The 19,214-nt window shown below is 57.2% G+C and overlaps 1 protein-coding gene across 4 annotated transcripts in view; it reads right to left on the bottom strand.

The window, feature by feature from the left end:
- PDE4A (phosphodiesterase 4A) overlaps positions 1-13,350 on the bottom strand; it is a 29,356-nt gene extending 16,006 nt beyond the window's left edge. The window contains exon 1 of one of the 4 annotated variants that reach the window (XM_045545672.1): positions 13,028-13,350. In XM_045545672.1, the coding sequence (XP_045401628.1) occupies positions 13,028-13,350 (323 nt within the window). Of the gene's footprint in view, positions 1-4,334; positions 4,494-5,160; positions 5,391-5,779; positions 6,032-13,027 lie in introns of those variants that run through there. The other 3 variants (XM_045545644.1, XM_045545653.1, XM_045545680.1) reach the window with 3 other exon arrangements.
- Between the last annotated feature and the right edge of the window lie 5,864 nt (positions 13,351-19,214).

Below are 19,214 nucleotides of genomic sequence, written 5' to 3'. Positions count from 1 at the left end.
TGGCTGGAGTGGAGATATAGACAAGGACTGTGACAAGGACGCAGCTACAGAGAGGATAGAAACCATTCCTTTCCACTTGTTTGTCTCCTTATTATTAAGATTTGAGGGTTTATTGTATATTGTGGATACAAGTGCTTTATCATATATTTTTTTCTCCCAGTCTAGAGCTTGTCTTTTTATTTTCTTGGTAGTGCCTTTTGCAGAGCAGAAGTTTCACAGTGACTTATTTGCGGGAGGGGGGTTGTTTGTTTGTTCTTTAGAAATAAGGTTTCGCTTTGTCACCCAGGCTGGAGTGCAGAGGCACAATGATCACTCACTGCAGCCTTGAACTCCTGAGCTCAAGTGGTGATCCTCCTGCCTCAGCCTCCCGAGGAGCTGGGACTACAGGCATACAGGCGTGTGCCACTGCACCTGGCTAATTCTTTTTCATTTTTTCAGAGACAGAGTCTCACTAGGTTGTCCAGGCTGGTCTCCAACTCCTAGCCTCAAGTGATCCTCCCACCTCAGCCTCCTGAGTCACTGGGATTACATGCATGAGCCACTGTGCCCAGCCCCACTCTGTTTCTATGTTGGCTGCCTGGCCCTGGCAGGCATTTGCTCTCACTGAGGGAAGATGATCTAAAGAGGGTCAAGTAGGCAGAGGGCAACTTGGTCAACATTTTGGCCAGAGGAGTCAAAAGGTCTGGGTTTGAATTCTGATCTTGTTGTGTGACCAAGAGCTAATCACTCTCCAATCTGAGCCTAGTTTCTTCACCTGGGAAATTAAGTCAATGAAGTCTTCCTACTTCCCAAGACTGGCCCAGAAAAAAAGATTCAACATATGGAAGCTGAGATTGCTGTCTTGGTCTAGGAGATTTCAAATTTATTTCTTAGCAGTGGGACCATTCCAATAAAATCTTGGACTCTCAATGGGTAGGACTGGAAATTGGGAGTTTCCTTTCCTCTCTCTCTCCCTTGTTGCACCCACTCAAAGCACAGCCTGAAGTCCACTGGCCAGTATAACCCCCAAGACCATTCAGTAGGAAAAGGACAGTTTTTTCTTATTTATTTACTGAGACAGGGTCTCACTCTGCTGTCCAGGCTGAAGTGCACTGGCATCATCATAGCTCACTGCAACCTCTAACTCTGGGACTCAAGTGCCTCCTGCCTCAGCCTACCAAGTAGCTGGGAATACAGGCAGGTGCACCATGCCCAGGTAATTTTTAAATATTTTATACTTAATGCCACTGAACTGTATACTCAAAAAACAATTAAAATGGTACATTTTGTTATGTGTATTTTTCCACAATAAAAAAACTTCATAGAATGTATACTAACTAAGCTGGGTCCAGTGGCTCAAGCCCATAATCCCAGCTACTCAGGAGGCTGAGGTGGGAAGATAGCTTGAGGCCAGGAGTTCAAAACCAGCCTGGGCAACATAGTGAGATCCCATCTCAAACAACAAAAAAAGAATGTATATTAAAAAGGGAAGGCAGGGTGTGGTGGCTCATGCCTATAATCCTAGCACTCTGGAAGGCCAAGGTGGGAGGATTGCTTGAGCTCAGTAGTTCAAGACCAGCCTGAGCAAGAGCAAGACCCCGTCTCTACTAAAATAGAAAAAATTAGCCGGGCGTGGTGGCGCATGCCTGTAGTCCCAGCTACTTGGGAGGCTGAGGCAGGAGGATCGCTTGAGCCCAGGAGTTTGAGGTTGCTGTGAGCTAGGCTGACGCCATGGCACTGTAGCCTGGGCAACAGAGTGAGACTCTGTCTCAAAAAACAAACAAACAAAAAAGGGCAAATTTTACTATATGTTGGTTTTAAAAGTAAATTTATAAAAAAACACTCAAGGTGGAATATTCACAGACCACCACTTGGGCCTTTGATGATAATGCCCATTTACTGAGCACCTGCTGTGTACCAGGTGCCAGGTTAGATCCTTTCATGTATACAGTAAAAACAACCAGACATTTAGTGGGCTCTTGCTGTGTGCCCAGCGCTACTGAGGTGCCTTATATGCATTAACCCATTTATATCTCCAACCACCTCTGTGGGGCGGGTTAACATCCCTGTTCCAGAGGGAGGCTGAGTCACAGACGGGCTGCGACGGGTTGGTGGCCTCACTGCCTGAGAACCATGGCCAGGCCCAGCCTGGATTTTTTGGCTTCAGGGGAGGGGACAGGAACATACCTACATACAGAAGACCCAGGGGCCAGGAGCCGAAGCTGCACTGCAGTTTAGGGAAGGTGAGCCCCCGGCCGCTGAGAGGGCATCCAGCTAGCACGGCTGGCAGATACACCAGCCCCAGGGGACTCGGCTCACGTCAGCAGCGGCCCAGAGGCCTGGATGGGAAGAGGGACACTCCCCGGGGCCCTGCTGTTTGTGCTTCAGGAAGATGTCCCCTGGGTTGAGGGAAGGAAGAGGGGAGGGGTTTGTGGCTGTACAACTGCTGCCTGGGAGTTGGGAGGGGGTGTCTCAGCCATTCCCAAGAATCAGACCCCTGGACCACGGACAGTCTCCCCTCCCTGGCCTACCACTCTGACTGTTCAGGGTGGCCCCAAAATCAGGCTAAAGGCTGCTCCGGTGACATCCCAGTGGGACCCAAAGCCACAAACCACATCACAGCCAGGCACCCAGACACTCTATTCAAGGTGAAATGACATGCCCAAGACTCCCCCTCAGGCAGGCTGACCATTTATTTGGTGGCACTTTCAAATGAAGTTGCTACCTGAGCTTCCACCTCTCTGGGGTCCTAGGCCTGCCCACCTGGGGTCCCCAAGGATCTGGGCGTGTTCAGCCCAGGGGCAATCCAGGCCTTGGAGACTTCTGCTGCAGGGACCAATGGGAAACAAACAAGCATGATGTGTGCGGTGTGGGCAGGGGAGGGAACACAGTTGGTAAAGATTATAATAACAATGAATGTCGCCAACTGTTACTGAATGCCACATGCTAGGTGCTATGCTTGGACACGCATTAATGCATAGTTTTCCAGACAAAGAAATCAAGGCACAGAAAGGATGAATAACTTGGTTGTTAGTGCTAGAACGTGGACTTGAACTTGGGCAACTGAACTACAAAGCTGCACTGCACTGTCTGCCCCCAAGGCAGACAAACAGGGCAGGGAGGCCTGGTGTCTTCCCCGGGATCCCTGCGCCACTCCACCTGACTCGCTCACTCGTAGGTGACAGGCAGCCTTTATGGAAAGGCCTGGCATTTGCTTTGTGAAGGTCACACGGAGGGCGGGCGCTGGTGTGTGTCTCCCAGGCAGGCGCGTGGTGCCAGGTGACACGGCTGTCTGTGGGGCTGGGTGTGCAAGGAGGGTCAGTGTATGTAAGAGTCTGGGGGAAGGGGGAGGGGACCTGTGTGTATGTAGGTGTCTGTGTGGCATTGTACATCTGTGTGTGTGAGTGGGAGCTGAGTGTTCATGCCTGTGTGCATCTGAGTGTCTATATCAGTGTGTTTCTCAGTCTGTGTGACCTTATGACAGTGTGCCACACAGACGCTGTAACTGTCTCTGACCCCTGAACGGGTACAAGGTGTGTTCCCGTGTGTGTCTGGGTGCAGGTGTGGGAGTCCAGCCTGCAGGAACCTGCAGGTGTATGTTTCAGTGACAACACTTCCTGCAGAGATCGCAGTGCAGACAAGGCTGTTTGAGGGGTGGGCCAGGGTTGCTGTGATCTGTGTGTCACCTGTGTGTGGCCATGAGTTCCCTGCAGGGTTCTCTTGGTGCCCCCACCAGCCAGGAGACCCGTACCTCATTCAGTAAACACCAGGCGACCTCGATTGCCCTGCGCATGGCTGTGTCTGGAGTGTGCGTGTCTGCGTTGGGTATCTGAGTACTCAGAGAACCTAAAGGCCACTTTATGGCCCCAGTTCTGTCCAGCTGATTCCAAACACCCTCCAGGCATCCCAGAACCTCCCCGCCCCGCCCCCACTCAGCTTGGTTTTCAGCCTGGCAGCCCCAGCCAGGGGTGGGGGGAGGTAGAGTTGGACATACTCAGCAGGCCCTAGGGACTGGCTCCAGGCCAGTGGCCTGGGAGTGGAGCCCAGGTGACGCTGGACACCCATAACTGCCGCCAAGGTGAATGCCAGAAGCCCAGGTCTAGGGGCACAAATGGGGTGAAGGGATCTCACCTTGGAGAGACAGGAATGGAGCAGGACCCAGCACCCACTTTGGGGGCTGCCACCTTCAGGAAGCCCTCAGCAGTACCCAGACCTCTCGGGCCAGGGAAGGGGGTGAGGCTCAAACCAGATCCTGGAAGCCACTTAGGGTTCTCCCCCAAGATGGATTCAAAGCCCCCATAGCGCTGCCAGTGCCCTCCTGTTTTAAAGGAGGGCACTGGCCATGGGACACCCACCTGACAGATCTGCCCAGAGGGCGCCGACGGGTGTCCTCCTCGTTGAAGGAGAAGTGGGTCAGGGATTCAGGGCCCGCAGGGGGCAATGCCAAGGCAGGAGGCCGGGGCCGGGCCCGGGGCGCTGCACTAGAGCGCATGGAAGCCAAGAGCCGTCGGGGCGTGCATGGGGACGGAGGCACGGCAGTGTGGCATGCCCTGCTCGCCAGGCCCGAGGTGTTTGTGGCCGCGGCCAGCGGCGCCGCCTCCACACCCGCCTCCACGCCCTCGGTGACCCCCCCAGGGACAACTCGGGGCGGTCGGGCAGCAGGGAGGATAGCGTGGGGGCTCAGGGCCGCAAGGGCTCCATGCATGCCCCACCCCTGCAGGGGTCTTGCAGAACCGGCGCACATTTCCCGCCTGCTCCCCTCCCTCCTGGGCCTCAGGGGTGCCCCGGGCTCCGGTTTCCTAGCTCTGGGCCATTCCCCCGGGCCCCCCTCCACCACCTCCTCTGGCCCCGCCTCCCTCCTCCCTGCCCTGACGTCAAGCTCGGCCTGCTCTAGGTCTCAGATCGCAGATAGTCCCCGCGGAGTGCCCGCGGCTGGGTGACAAAAGCCGGATGAATGCGGGCAGGTATAACTGAGAGGTGGGAGGGGTAGAGACCAAACAGAGACGGGAGAGACAGAAGTGGAGAGAGAGACATAGACAGAGAGACCCGGAGAGAGGCAGTAACCTTCCCTCCACCCCCAGGACCCCACTCAGGGCTCCCAAAGGCCCCTACCCCTCCTCCTCTTCTGTCCCGCCCCCATCTCTTCCCGGGCCGCGTTGGGTCCGGTCCCGCCCGCAGTACCTTCGCCCCAGCCGGGCTCCCAAACAAGTGCGTGCGGAGAGCAGAGGGGAGAAGCCCCTAGCGCCAGCCCTTGCCCACCTGTGGGCTGCCACCCTCAGCCTCCAGGATAAATGGGGCATTAGGAAACCAGACCGGATGTGGCCTCCAGGCCTGTCACCCCCAGGCTTCCCGCCTCCGCAGCCCACCCCCGGTCTGGCCAGGAAGGGAACTTGCATTTGCCCTTGATGCCCGGTGCACACGGTGACATCGAGCCTCGCCGCAAGGCAACACCGGGAGGGCACCGCTGGCCCCATTTCACAGGCCCTTAGACTGAGGCCAACAGAACTGAACACATGTCCCCAGGACACCCTGGATGGCAGGTGGATCTCACTCCTCCAAATCGTGACCGCACCTTCAGCTTTGCACAGGAAGTGGGAGGGACATAGTATTTATTGAGCATCTACTGCATGCCCTATCAGATCTCTCCCTGGCAACCCTGGCAGGCAGGGATGATTTTTATCACTGCCATGTGACCAAAGAGGAAAAGTGAGTCTGTGGAGGGCGAGCCACCAACGGACACCCCAGCGCGCGCCAGGCGGCCAGGGGAGACTCGAACCCACGGCCACCAGCGCGCACTTACCCAGCCCACGCCTGGCGGCCAAAATCCTGGAAGCTGCGGAGAATCCGAAGGCGCCTGCGGAAAGTTGGGGACGGGCTGGCGAAGAAGACCGGAGAGGAAGGCGGTGACCGCGGGCGGCGGGGCGCCCTCGGGGCCAGGGACTCAGGCAGGAACGTCTCGTCCTCGGCCGCCAGATGCAGCTCGGGGATTCGGCCTAGGCCGCGCGACCGCGCCATGGCCGCGAGGCGGCCCCGCCTCGGCGGGCGCTGGGCAGCTGCACCGCCCGCCCCGCGAGGCCCACGCAGGCCGGTCGCCCAGCCCCGGGGCCCGCGGCCCCACCCCGCCCGGCCGCCTCGGCCCTTCCGGCTTCGCTCTAGGGCCGCCCCCGGGGCGGGGCAGGCCTGGGGCGCCCACAGAGCTGAGGCAGGGACTCCCCCCGCAGACCCCATGGCCACCCTGAAGTCCCTATGATGTCCCCACAATAGCCGGAAGCGTCTCCACAAACACGAGGGTTGCCCCCCAAATCACTGGGGCTACCACAAACTCCCTGTGGTGTTAAGAGGCTCCACAGACCTCAGCAGCTGCCCCCACAGTCCCTTAGACCCCTGGTAGCACTCTCACTGTCCCTGAGACATCCCCACACAACCCAGGGGTACCCCTAAAATCCTTGGGCTTCCCCACACAACCCCTAGGTATTCTGGGAGGCCCCAATAAGCAGTTCGGCACTCCTATAGCTTCCCAGATGTCCCCACAATCCTAGCAGTGTCCTCATTGTTTCTGAGACATCCCACAAACCCCAGCAGTGCTCTGAGTGCCCAAGAGAAACCTCTTCAGACCCCAGGAGTCCCTCCACAGTTTCTCAGATGTCCCCAAACTCCTCGAGAGCTCCATCACCTCCCAGAGCACCCCTAGAATTCCTCACATGCCCAGAGCCGTTTCTACAGACCACATGTGGGTGCCCCCAAATCCTAGAGTCCTTCACAGACCTCTGGAATGCTTCCATTGTCCCTCAGATGTCCCTCAACTCCTTAGCACCCCTGAGATGCCCCCACAAGTGCAGAGAATCCCAACACAATCTCAGGGGTGACTTCAGACATAGGAGATGCCCTTGTAACCACGCAGGTGCCACCAAAAATTCTGCGATGCCCCACAGACCCCAGGGGCAGAACTTGATTCCTCCACAGCGCCTGAGACAGTCCCACACCCTAGGCCAGAATTCATCATGCGCCCAAAATCCTTGGGGACAACCCAGAATGCTGCCCACAACTCCTGAGATGGCTTTATAACTCTTGACACCCCTAGAAGCCCCAAGTGTGCCCACCGCCCCTAGGCACCCCTGAGATCACCTCCCAAATCCTGGCACTCCTTAGAATCCCAGAGGCACCTTTTAGAATTGGGGTGCTACAGCTCGTGAGGTGGCCCCAACAACCCAACCTTCCCACAGCAGCAGGCACAGAAGTACACGCAGATGGGAACTTTCTGGGGCCCCAGCGGTGGCTCTGTATGCCCAACTACGGGGACCTCATGGGGCACACATTATCCCCTTTCACATATAAGAAAACTGAGAATTAGAGAAGTGAAGAACCTTGAACAAAGTCAACCAGCTGGTTATAATTCCAGAGCCTACCCCGACCTGTCTGCAGCCCTTTGGGGTTAGGGAAAGGAGAGATGCTTGTTTTAAATTTTAAAAAGGGGGTGAATATCTGTTTTACGTTCCCGTTTCTGTGAAATACCTTTCCTTCTCTAGCTGTGCACTCCGATGCCATGGGGCCCAGAGACAGGTAGTCTGGACTTGAGTCTGGCTCTGGCACTTCTTAGCCATATGATCTTGGGCTAGTTGCTTCATTTCCCTGAGCCTCAGTTTCCCCAGCTGTAAAATGGGCACACTACTACTACACGCCTCATGGGTGGACACATAAAAGGCTCAGAAAATTATCTGCACATAGTAAGCACTCACTAAATATGAGTTATGGTTATTATCATCATTTGACAAAACATTTATTAAGGGTTTATAATACACAAGTCAGTACGCTGGCCAGAGGATAGAGACGAAGATGAAGATGATGATGATGATAACAGTTTTAGAATGCTTTCTGTGCATGCAGTGCCACTAACTATGATCTCATTTAATCCTCACAAAACACCCACGAGGTGATCCTATTGTCTCCATTTCACAGATGGGAAAACTGAGTCTTGCAGAGAAACAACCTGCTCAAGGTCACACAACCAGTGTGTGGGTGAACCAGGCTGTAAACCAATGCTTGTCACCCTTTATTTCATTCTTGACCCTCTATGGAATAGCCTTTGTAGACATTTTTCCCCCTAATCTCCTCCCCCACAAAATGTTAACGCCTATTTATGGACTGTGACTATATCTATGCTTTTTACTTAAAAGTAAGATTTTTTTTTCATCCTTCCCCAGCAAGAACCAAATTTCACCCCCTTTGAGGTGAAATCACCTCACTGAGAATGTAGAGCTTCTGAGCCTTGGCACTATTGACATTTAAGTTTGGGACAATCTTTTGACCTGGGTGGTGTCCCCAGACACACTTGCCTCCAACATATCAGACATGCTCCTACCACAGGACCTTTGCACTGGCTGTTCCCTCTGATTGATGTCCTCTTCCATCAGACACCCTCCTAGCATCCTTCCTCACTTTATTTAGGTCTCTGTTCAAATGACACCTCCTCCAAGAGGCTTTCCCTGACCTCAGGGTCTCTCTTTTCTTCATATCTCATGTGTCACCGACTGGCATTATTGTATAGCTTTACTGGCTTTATTTCTGACTCAGCCCCTAGCTTGAGAACTCCAGGAGAGAGCACGGACTGGAACTCTGGCTTTAAGCCACAGCCCCAAAGATGGTCAATGTTTATGGAATGAATAGCTCTGCTACAGACGAGGAAACGAAGGCTGAAGCTGACAGCAGGTGAAGGGCAAAGGCTGGATTTGAACTCTCACGTACGCAGAAGTGAAAACAGTGGGCTCAGAGGCCCCCCAAAACTCTGTCCTCCCCCCCCCCCCAGGCAGTGAACAACGCACAGAAGCTTGCAGGCAATCTGTTCCCAGTGAAAGATGGGACATTCACTCTCCCATCCCGCCGGGTTTGCGGTTTTGGGGGACGCCCCCTTTCGCTCTGCTGATGTCATTTGAGGAAGTGTTTTCTTCAAACACCAGCTCCTGGCGGCCCAGCACCTACGTCAGCCAACTCAGCCTTACCACAGGCCTGGGGGTGGGCAGTTCTTATTTTTCAACCCCAGTTTGATTTATGAGGAAACTGAGGCACAAGGAAATATAATGGCTGGCCCCAAGTCACACAGCGAGTCAGCGGAGAGGGCTGCAATGTGAATCTTAACTACTGGTCCCCAGGGGAGGAGACCTGGTTTTTAACCTCAAAATCTCCCCTTCCTCGCTGCGTGACCTTGGGCAAGTCCCCTTGTCTCTGTTTCCTGGGCAGGAGTGCAGAGCCAAGGATGCTGGGAGTTGAAACGCAGGGGTGTCGGGAGGCCCTGGCATCTGCCTGGGGAGCAAGCACGCGGAGGCGGGAAGGGGACTCCGCGGGGGCAACTTCTCGGCCAAGTTCATCTCTCTCCGCCAGGCGGCAGTCTCCACCCCGCTTAGCTGGGAGTGTGGGACACCGGAGCACCCGCCTGGTCCCAATCCCGCGAGGGCGAGGACCCCAGTCGCATACTGCGGTTGGCCGGCCTAGCGCCCGCTCTCCAGGGCGCTCAATAAGTATGAAATAATAATACTGGGCGCCGCGACAGTGGCGGCGGCGGCGACTTTGCTATGCTCGAGGACTAGCATCCCGGAGGCAGGTCCGCGCTCGGAGCGCCCACCCGGGCTGTCCCTTTCTCGTCGTCCAGCAGGGGGCGCGCGGAAGGAGGGGCGCGAGGAGAGACCCGTTCTCAGTACACATCCAGGGACGTGGGAGTGCCAGGGACAAGGGGAGGCGGGGGACCCAAGTGGAGACAGAGACTACGGACCAGAGACCCCAGCCTGGTTGCCTCCACCCCACCTGGGGCCACGCTGCGCCACTCTCGATGGGGAGAGTTTGGGGGCCCAAGGTGGGGGCAGGTCGCTATGTTGGCCCCGCCCCCAATGCAGGCACCCTACCCCCCACCCACAACCAGAGTCCTCTTCCTCCCTCTCCATCTGCTTCTTGACAGATCGTGGCGGTGCCGTGACTCAGCCGCCTCATACATCCCCAGGTCCGGAGGGGAGGTTTGGATGCCATGCGGGGGTGGGGTGGGGGTGGGGGCGGAGTGCCCTCCCTTTGGGAATTCCTCTGACTCAAATCGAGAGGGCTCGCTGGACCCCCTTTCTGGTGGCTGGATGAATGAACTTCAAGCTGGACAGTGCTGGAACCCCCTGTGTGTGCACAGGTAGAACCCCTCTTTCTGGAGAAATGCCCGTTCTAAGGAAAGACCTTCCCATTGGAGGTTTTGCTCTTTCTGCCTAGGGGGCCAGGGGAGGACCCTGGTACCAATGCCAGCCCACAGCGCACCCATCGGTCCCAGCTGTGGACATTCGTACAGACACCGAAGGTTACACAGGCCCACAGTGAAACACAAACCTGAGTCCATGTGGGGATGTGGTTGAGGTTCTCGTATTTTCTTCCCACCTGGGAGAAGTAGGGTCTACCCAGGCCCCACCTCCCACCTGAATCTCAGTCCCTGAGCGAAATCTACAAAGCACTCACTGTGTTAAGTCCCTTACACACGTCCCCAAGCTCACAGATCTCTCAAACTGATCCCCACAGGGCAGTGCCAACAACAGCTCCACTTTACAGATGGGAGAATCAAGGCTCAGAGATAGTAAGACACTTATGCAAAGACACACAGGGCCAGGCCCAGTGGCTCATGCCTGTAATCCTAGCACTCTGGGAAGTGGAGGGGGGAAGATTGCTTGAGCTCAGGAGTTTGAGAGCAGCCTGAGCAAGAGCAAGACCCTGTCTCTACTACAAGTAGAAAAATTAGCCGGGAGTGGTGTCATGTGCCTATAGTCCCAGCTACTCGGGCAGCTGAGACAGGAGGATCACTTGAACCCGGGAGTTTGAGGTTGCAGTGAGTTATGAAAATGCCACTGCACACTAGCCAGGGGACAGAGCAAGACCCTGTCTCAGAAAAGGAAAAAAGAAAAAGGCACACAGGTGTCAGGCAGACCTGCATTTGAATCTCAGCTCTGCTATTTGCTGGTTGGTTGTGTGAGCTTAGGCGAGAAGGAGACAGGGTTTGGTCTCTGGGCCTCAGTTTCCCCATCTGTCCAATAGGAATATCTCATGAAGGATGTATGGAAAAGTCCCCGGCATGGAACCTGAGGGTGAGACATTGCTAAATGGATTCCACTAAAATAATGATGATTATTACCACTCAGCCACTGTTCCCTGAGAGGCAGTACCCCAGGGACCCCTGGTCTCCAGGGCCTTGAAAGGGAATGTAGCCCAGATCTTACTGCCTCCCACCCCCTCCTTGGTCTCTCTGGACAGTGACCTGACTCAGTTTGGCCTGCTGCCCTAGTCTTGGCATTTCCTGTTGATTCCAGCTTTGTTTTCCTCCAGCATCTACGAAGTTCCCTTTGGGAACTATGAGGCTGCATGTGCTGGGCCTGCGACACTTGATTGCTAGTGGGGGCAAGGGTGCTGGGGCTGGGGGTGCCAGAGACAGAGGTGGGGGTGGCCTGGGGGACTATGATGGCTGCTGCAGACCCCCAGAGAGAACTAGGAAGAGTAGAGTCACAGCCTTGAGGGGACTCACTTGGAAACTTCAGGGCTGAGAAGCCCAAATCTGACCACCTTTGGTAATGTCCCAAGCAGTGAGGCACCCATGGGTGCCAGTCACACACGTCACTGGAGCACACACTGTCAGACCCCGGAGCACCATCAAAGCAGATACAATAACTAAGAACACCAGGTGGTTGGAGATACCAGGCAGACGGGGACACAGCCCCCCAGTAAGAGCACTGACTCGCAGATGTGAGCATCTAAGACAGAGGAAAGCATGGTTACAGTGTCCCAATCACAGTGTCCCAGGGAGCACAGACAGTTCCACTGACACAGTCACTTTGTCCCTGGGAATGTACACATCACAGTGCCACAGTCACGCACACTTTCACAATCCCTGTGTGCCTGCAGCACAGACACCATCTCACAATCACTGTCCTAGGAACAGACACAGTCACTGTGCCATGATAACTAAGTCCCATGAGGACACACAGTCACCCTGTGACAGTCACAGCATCCCTGGGGCACACATAGTCACTGTCACAACCACTGTCCCAGGAACACAGTCACCCTGCAAAATCACTGTGGCCCTAGAGCACACACAGTCATAGTCACAACCACATTATCCTGGAAGCACACAGCCACACTGTGACTATCACATTGTCACACTGTCCCTGGAACACACACAGTCACTGTGTCACAATCATAAGATGCCAGAAGCCCAGGCATACAGCTGCGGTAGCCACAGCTGTTCATACCCCAACAGCTGGAGCAAACTCAGGTCAGTTGGAGCATAGCGCCAGGGCAAGCCCAACACAAGCACCCCTACTACACTGTCACCTTGGCAGAGGGAGGGACTCCTTCCTTCACCCTATTGTGGGACCAGGTGCCCCCTCTGCACTATCCCCTGCCTCTGGGCAGCTACTGGACCCTAACACTCCTGCCCTGAGAAGGGGGCTCCAACTCAATGCACAGGCTCCCAACACAGTGCTCCCCCCCCAAGAGGCCCCTCTGGATTTCGGACCCCAGCTGCTGAACAGTCCACGAATGCACCCCCCATACAGTCTGCCACCCCCTAGAAGGACCCTGAGAGCCCCGCATCCTGGAGTAAACATTGTAGTCCTAGAAGACGTCCGCAACAGAGTGCCCCAAAGGATACCCCAAACACAGCGAGTCTACCCTCAGGACAATGCCCCCAAGAAAGTCCCTCCAAATGGTACCCAGTCTAGCTGCTGTGCTTGCTGCACTGTCACCGACTAAGAATATAGCCCCCTAAAGCTGTGGCCCCTTTCCCCAGACCCCACTAATACCACACGCGGCATGGCGCCCCCTAAGTGGACCCCAGAAGTGGTTTCAGTAGGAAGCCTCCTGTGCAGTGCACAACCGGGGGCCAGGTCCCCGACGCCCCCGCAGCACAACTACCCCCTTCCGCCCCCGCGAGTCACATTGACCCCACCCGCATCATAGCGCCCCCTGCGGTCGGCGGGTCGAGTTGCGTGCTCTCTGCGCGCCTATCTGCTCCGCGCGCATCAGCGGCCGGGAGTCTTACCGCCTGCAGCTGCCTCCACCCGCCGCGCTGCCGCTGCCGGTGCCAGTGCCGTGGAAGGACGAGGGCCAGGACATGCGGGTCGTGCGCAGGCCGGGCCGGTCGCTGGTATCCACGGCGTCGGCGCGCTCTATGGGCCGGTGCGGCGACCGCTCTGGCTCGGCGCGCTCCGCGCTGTCGGAGTAGCCGCGCTGCTGGATACGGATGGGGGTCCGAGGCTGCCGCCACAGGTGCTGGGGGGGTGGCTTCAGGGTGGCCTGGCCCTCCCGGGGCCCGGGCAGAGACAGAGACAGGCTCCTTTCCGAGGGGGCGGCCGGGGGCTCCATGGCGCCGGCCCCCACCTGCGCCCTGGGGGGCCCCGGCTTCTCCAAGCTGCACCCCGCTCAGCTGCGCACGAGTCGACGAGCCCAGGGCCCCGCGGGTGCGCCCGGCCGCGGTAGGGCCATGGCGCCCCGGGGGGCGCTGTGGGCCAATCGCCCCCGGGCCGGGCGCCGCGGCTTCCTGTCGGCGCCTGGCGCTCTGCTCCGTGCCCGGCTGCGCTCTCCGCGCTGGGCGCCCCGCTCGGCGCCAGCCCCGGCTCCTCCGCCCCGTCCCGCCCCTCCCCGCCCCCCGCCCGCCGCGGCTGTCAGCGCCGCCCCCCTCCTCCTCCGTCCGGGCCAGTGGGGGGCAGCCACCTAAGGAGGGGACCCCTCTCCGCCCACGCAGAGCCCCGCTCTGGGCGGGGAGGGGGCGCCGGAACTCAGCTTTCTTCGGAGCACCCTGCCTAGCCGCTGCGCGCACTGGCACAAAGGAGTTAAACGGTTAATCCGATCCGGGAGAAGACACCCGACTGCTTGCCTGAGTGTCAGTCAGTCGGTCCATCATGGCGGGGGAGGAGCCGGTCACTGGCGTGTCCTCGCTGCTACCCCTGGCCAGGGAGAGCTTTTGGGGAGTGGTCCGGGTGCCACCAGCCCGGTGCTTGCTGCCGGCAGCGGCGGAGTGTGTAGGATCTCCTGTTTGTGGGTCGCAGGATGGTGATGGTGCGTGCCCGAGGCGGGATGTGCGCGCACGTGGCCTCTTCCGAGGGTTGTCTGTTTTCAGTGTCGGCTGGAAGTGTGTTTTGTGCACGTGGTTGGCTGCTGCTGTCTGCCTGTTTCTCGGGATTTGGCTGTGTGTATATCTCTGTGTGTCTGTGGGTGAAGGATGTGCGCGCACGTGTGCTGCCTGTTTGGAAGGTGTCCGCCCCTACGGGGTATGTTCCGGGAGCCTGGGGGCTGTGGATATGTTCCCAAGCGTTTGGGTATGCTTGAGGTCGGTGCGTGCTCCAGGAGTTGTGCACGCGATTCTGCCTCTGTTGTCTGACTATGGTATCTAAGGACATCTATGTGTGTTGGTGTGTGTGTGTGTGTGTGTGTGTGTGTGTGTGTATGTATGTGGTCGGCCTGGGGCCTCTTTGGAGTGTTTCTGGGGTGTGTCCCTTTGGTTCCCTTGTGGCTCCAGGAGGACACCCTGTGGCCAATCAATACCCGGTTGCCCGCCCACTGCTTTGTGTATCGCTGCCTCTCCTAAAGCATTTCTGCGGGAGGTAAACTGAGGCAGGTCCCCGGTAGCCATGGCGCAGCCCCGTGCCCTTTTCAGGAGAGTAAACAGCCAAGCCTCCTCCCCGCGGCCCCCGCCGGCAAAGCCCCCCTTCCGGCACCTAAATCGGGAGTCGCCGTGACTCACGCTCCCGCCTCCCCCAGCGCCGCGCCGAGCGAGCGAGCAGAGAGCGAGCGGGATCCGAGCGCGCCCCCATCCCCCCTCCCAGGCCCCGGCCGAGCTCGGGTGGCTGCTGGGAGGGGGGAGCGCAAGCGCCTCCGTGCCTCACCCCCCACGCCGATAAGAGCTCGGACGCAAAACTGCTCTGGTGCCCGTTCCCCGGGGACAAGGCCGCCGCCCCCGTGCGCCCCCTCTCACGGGCTCCCCAGGGCAGGCCGTGCCGTCTGCCACCGCCCTCCCCCTGCGCTGTTCTCCTTGTAAAAAAACTGCCCGTCTCCAACCCCCACAGCCACACTTCTCCCTGCGGGAGGGGGCTCCTGGCGTGGGCGAACGCAGAGCAAGAACTGGCAGGCCCCCATCAGCAGCCGCGGGGCATCCCAGAGGCCAGAACTGTGTCCCCCACTTCTTTCAGGAACACCCCCAAGTGCACACTCAAAACGGCTTCTAGGGGATTTTCAGGGGCTGTGGGTTCTTTCCAGATCATTTGGGGTCCCGAGCTAGTTCAAATTCTTGGATGGTGGGAGGCGGCTGTAACGTTGGTCAGAGATCTGGATGGGGGATGGGTAACACGGGGGGGGGGTAGGGGTAGGGGCGGTGTCAGGCCGCTGCCGGGGTTGCAGGAGGAGGGCACAAGGCAGTGGCCCATAGCTGGTAATTGGAGCTGTGGCCTGATCAAGCTGGACTTGAACCAGAGGCTAGTGGGATGGTGGGGGAGAGGTGCAATTTAGGTGGCCCCAGGGGGCAGTGACAGTCACTTGCTCCCCCCCATCTGGAAATGAGCCATTATACCATTACCGGAGCAGAGAACCTGGAGCCCTCCAATTGAATAGATGGGAGGAGGGGTTGGTTGGGGTTGCAGAGAGCGGTGACCAGGCGAGGACATGAGGGCAGTGGCCGGCCAGTAGCCAGGACCGGCTCAGCGGTCTGGCTTTCCGGCTCATCCTTGGGCCAAGAGAGGGGGCTGGGTGCCCTCGGAAGACCCCAGTTGAGAAACTACAAGAAAGTGCAATGTGAGGCTGGGGCTTCCAGATATTTCTCACATCTCCCCGGGAGAAAGAAAAATGCCGCTCCAGACCTCCAGGACTCCACCATGCCCTTTAAGGCGCACAAGAAACGGAATCCTCCCAACAGGGGACACTGAGGCAGGTGCACAGCAGACTGGCCAGCCTGTCCCAGCTCTGCGAATATGGGGCTATCCTGGGGCTGGAGAGATGGGGGCTCACTTAGGCAGCTGGGAATGGAAGAAGGGGTTCGCAGAGGCTGCAAAGGGCGCCTTAGGGGAGGGTCATTGCAGCTGACCACCAGGCTACAGAAGTTTCAATTAGTTTTGCAAACCGCAGAGAGCTTGGAGATCCCCAAGGGCTGGTGGCTGGACCTAGCCCAGCTGGCTCGTGCCTCCGCCCCACCTCCCGCTCTGGTCCCCCTCCTGCCTACCTGTCGGCCTCCGCCCTGGTGATGGAAATCCGCGGCGGGATCAGCAGCGGCAGCGTGGTGGGCCTTGGCAGCTGAGGGACCCCAGCGTCGGAGGGCTCAGGAGGGGCCCAGCCCAGGCCGGGACCCGACGAGAGGCGGCGGCGAGGGCGACGGAGGTCGGCCCCCAGCATGTTGGCACAGCCGGGCTGGGGGGTCTCCCGCGGCCTCTGAGGATGGACAAGGTGGGATGGGGGCGTGGCCTGGCAAGGAGGCTCTGGCCCCTGCCCCCCCAACACCCCTCCCAAATCATCTGAGGGAGTAGCTGATGGGGGTATAGGCTCCCTGTGTCCCCCTCATGTCTGAGCCACTCGCTGACCCCTCCCACCCCTGGTGCCCTGCCCAGGTCTGAGGGCACCTTCTCAGCCATAATTTTTGTGGGTTCCCCTCTCCATGTCCCAGCCCTGGGTTCTGGGCCCTCATGTGTCTACATTCTGTCTCACGTGTGCGACCCCTCTAACACATCACCTTTTGAGGGTCTCTTCCCACCCTCAGCGTGTAAGAGGCCCCCACTTGGCCTTAATGTCAATGGCCCCCTCCCACGCCTCACACCTGAGACCCTCAAGACCTCACTCCCAGCGCCCCATTCCACTTCCTCGCCAAAATTCTGTCCCTATTTTGAAATCCCCTGCCCTCTGCCCCTGGGGCTGAGAGCCTCTTAATCTGGGCAACAGGAGAAAAATGGAATCAAGGGAGTAAACTGAGGCATGAGGGAAAGAGACTTCTCAGGGCCTTGAGGTAGTGGAACTACGCTCAGTAAACAGCTGTGGTCACCAGAGGGCGGCCGTCTCCCTGGAGGCGTAAGCCCCGCCCCCAGCCCAGGCCCCGCCCCTCGCACCTCGTCCCTGGTCCCGGCCACGGACAGGGCACTGCGACTCCTCTTCATCCCGCCAACCTAGCGCGCCACGGGGACTACGTGGGCCCTGTCGGCCAGGCCTGGGCCTCCTGCGGGACCAAGCCGAAGGCATCTGCCATTAGCGCCCTGGGGCTCCCTCTGCCGGTGGGGCTTGGAATCCGCTCCCGCCCCTTTCCTATTGCCTCTCCTGGGGCGTGACGCCAGCAGACGGCTGACGCACTGCCTATTGGTGACGTCTCCCGGCCGTTGCCAAAGCGACAGCTGACGCATGCTTGAGTTCTGGACAGCGTCAATGCCCGGGTTGGCCACTGGGGGGCCGGGAGCCTCCGGGCCCGGGTCGCCCCAGCCCCCACCCGTCTTCCCGCGGGGGCTTCCCCGGCGTGGGGATCCCGCAGAGAAGACTGGGAGCTCCCCAAAGCTGGCCGCGTGTGGCGCGTGGTCAGAGCCGGGGGCCGGAGGAAGCGTCTCCTCCGAGCTGTTGGGCTTTTATGCCTGAACCCGAAATAGCTCTGATGTGCGGGGGCCGGGCGCAGAGAGACGGCGGCTTGGGCACAGATGGGGGACGCACAGGCAGAGGCGCGCGGAGACAGACAGGGACATGTGGAAATAGAAACAGACAGACAGGGACACAGACTCAGCTCCCGGTGATGGGTGCGTTCTGCTGCAGCCGATCCTTACCTAAAAGCCTGGGAGAGGGAGAGGCTGGCTTACTTTACCTTTGCACCCAGGCGCTAAAGATTATTGCTGTGTGGCCGTGGGTCCGTGACTTAAATTCTCTGAGCCTCAGTTTCTCCTCCGTGAAATGCGATGATAATCCCTATGAGATCCATGTGAGAATGAAATGAGATCAAACTATATTGAACGGAACAGTGTCAGGCACTCAGTAAGTGCTTAATAAATGCTACTAACATCAGAGCCCATGGGAGCCTGTTAGAACCCAAGTCAGATCCTGTCCCTGCTCTGATTAGAACCCTCAATGGCTCTCACTTCATTGAGAGGAAAAGTCAAAATCTTCAGCACATGGCTCATGCAGTCCTGCAGGATGTGCCCAGTCACCTCCCTGCCCTGGGCTCCAGCCACATTGTTCTCCTGGCTACTTTTGGACACATCAAGCATGCTGTGGTCTCAGGGCCTTTGCACTTGCTGTTCTCCACCTGGATCTCTCTTCCCCCAAATATCCACAGGTGCGTCACCTCCTCCGGATCTTTGCTTACAACTCATCCTTTCAGGCATTTCTCTCCTTCTCACCCCACCCCCATTTAAAGTTACAAACCTCCAGGACTTGTGACCACCCACCCTTAACCAGCTCTGGTTTTCCACAGCACTTATCGCTTGATACCACACCACATTTGTTTATTACATTTATTATGTCTCTCCTCACCCTAACGTACCCTATCTTGCAAGAGGGCAAGAATATTTTTTTCTATTTTATTCACGATTATATCCCCAGGGCCCAGAAGAGAGACTGGAAGATAATAGGCTCTTAGTAAGTTTTTGTTCAATGTCTGGTTATTATTTTTGGGGACCCAAGAGCGTATTTATAATGTTCTTAGCAGGTCTACTGTAGACTAGCTGCTTTGCTCCCTATGTTGTTTCTAATTTCATTTTCTTGCCTTATTGCACTAGCTAGCACTTCAGTTCAATGTCAATTAGTAAAAGTGAATGTAAATATCATCTCATCAACCTAGTGCTTAGTGCCTGGAAGGCCTTTGACAGACATTTGTTGAATGAATTAATGGATGTATAGAGATAGCTTAAAATTCACCTCCATTTTTCAGCCAGAGTGCAGGTTAATAAGCACTCATCAGTCGTGGTTGTAATTACCTTTGTTCTCCAGTAAGAAATGGCATCTGTTCATTATGGCCCCCCACACATAGTCTCAATGAATGCTGCATGAATGAAGGGAGGAAGGAATAAGGCAGACAGGGAGAGAGAGGCAACCTTTCTCTGTGTATGCAGATGATACGGATACAGACATGCACACAATAGGCCATGTAGTAAGACGCTTGGGCTCTGGAATGACACCGACAGCCCTCTGCTCAAATCCTGGCTTTGCCACTTATTAGCCATACAGGCACACTTTATTACGCTTTGCTTTATTGAATTTTTTACAAATTGAAGGTTTGC

Source organism: Lemur catta, chromosome 1, assembly GCF_020740605.2.
Source record: "Lemur catta isolate mLemCat1 chromosome 1, mLemCat1.pri, whole genome shotgun sequence".
NCBI classification, from domain to species: Eukaryota; Metazoa; Chordata; class Mammalia; order Primates; family Lemuridae; genus Lemur; species Lemur catta.
Note: the sequence above shows the minus strand (reverse complement) of the source record. Positions and strands in the feature narration are given on the sequence as shown.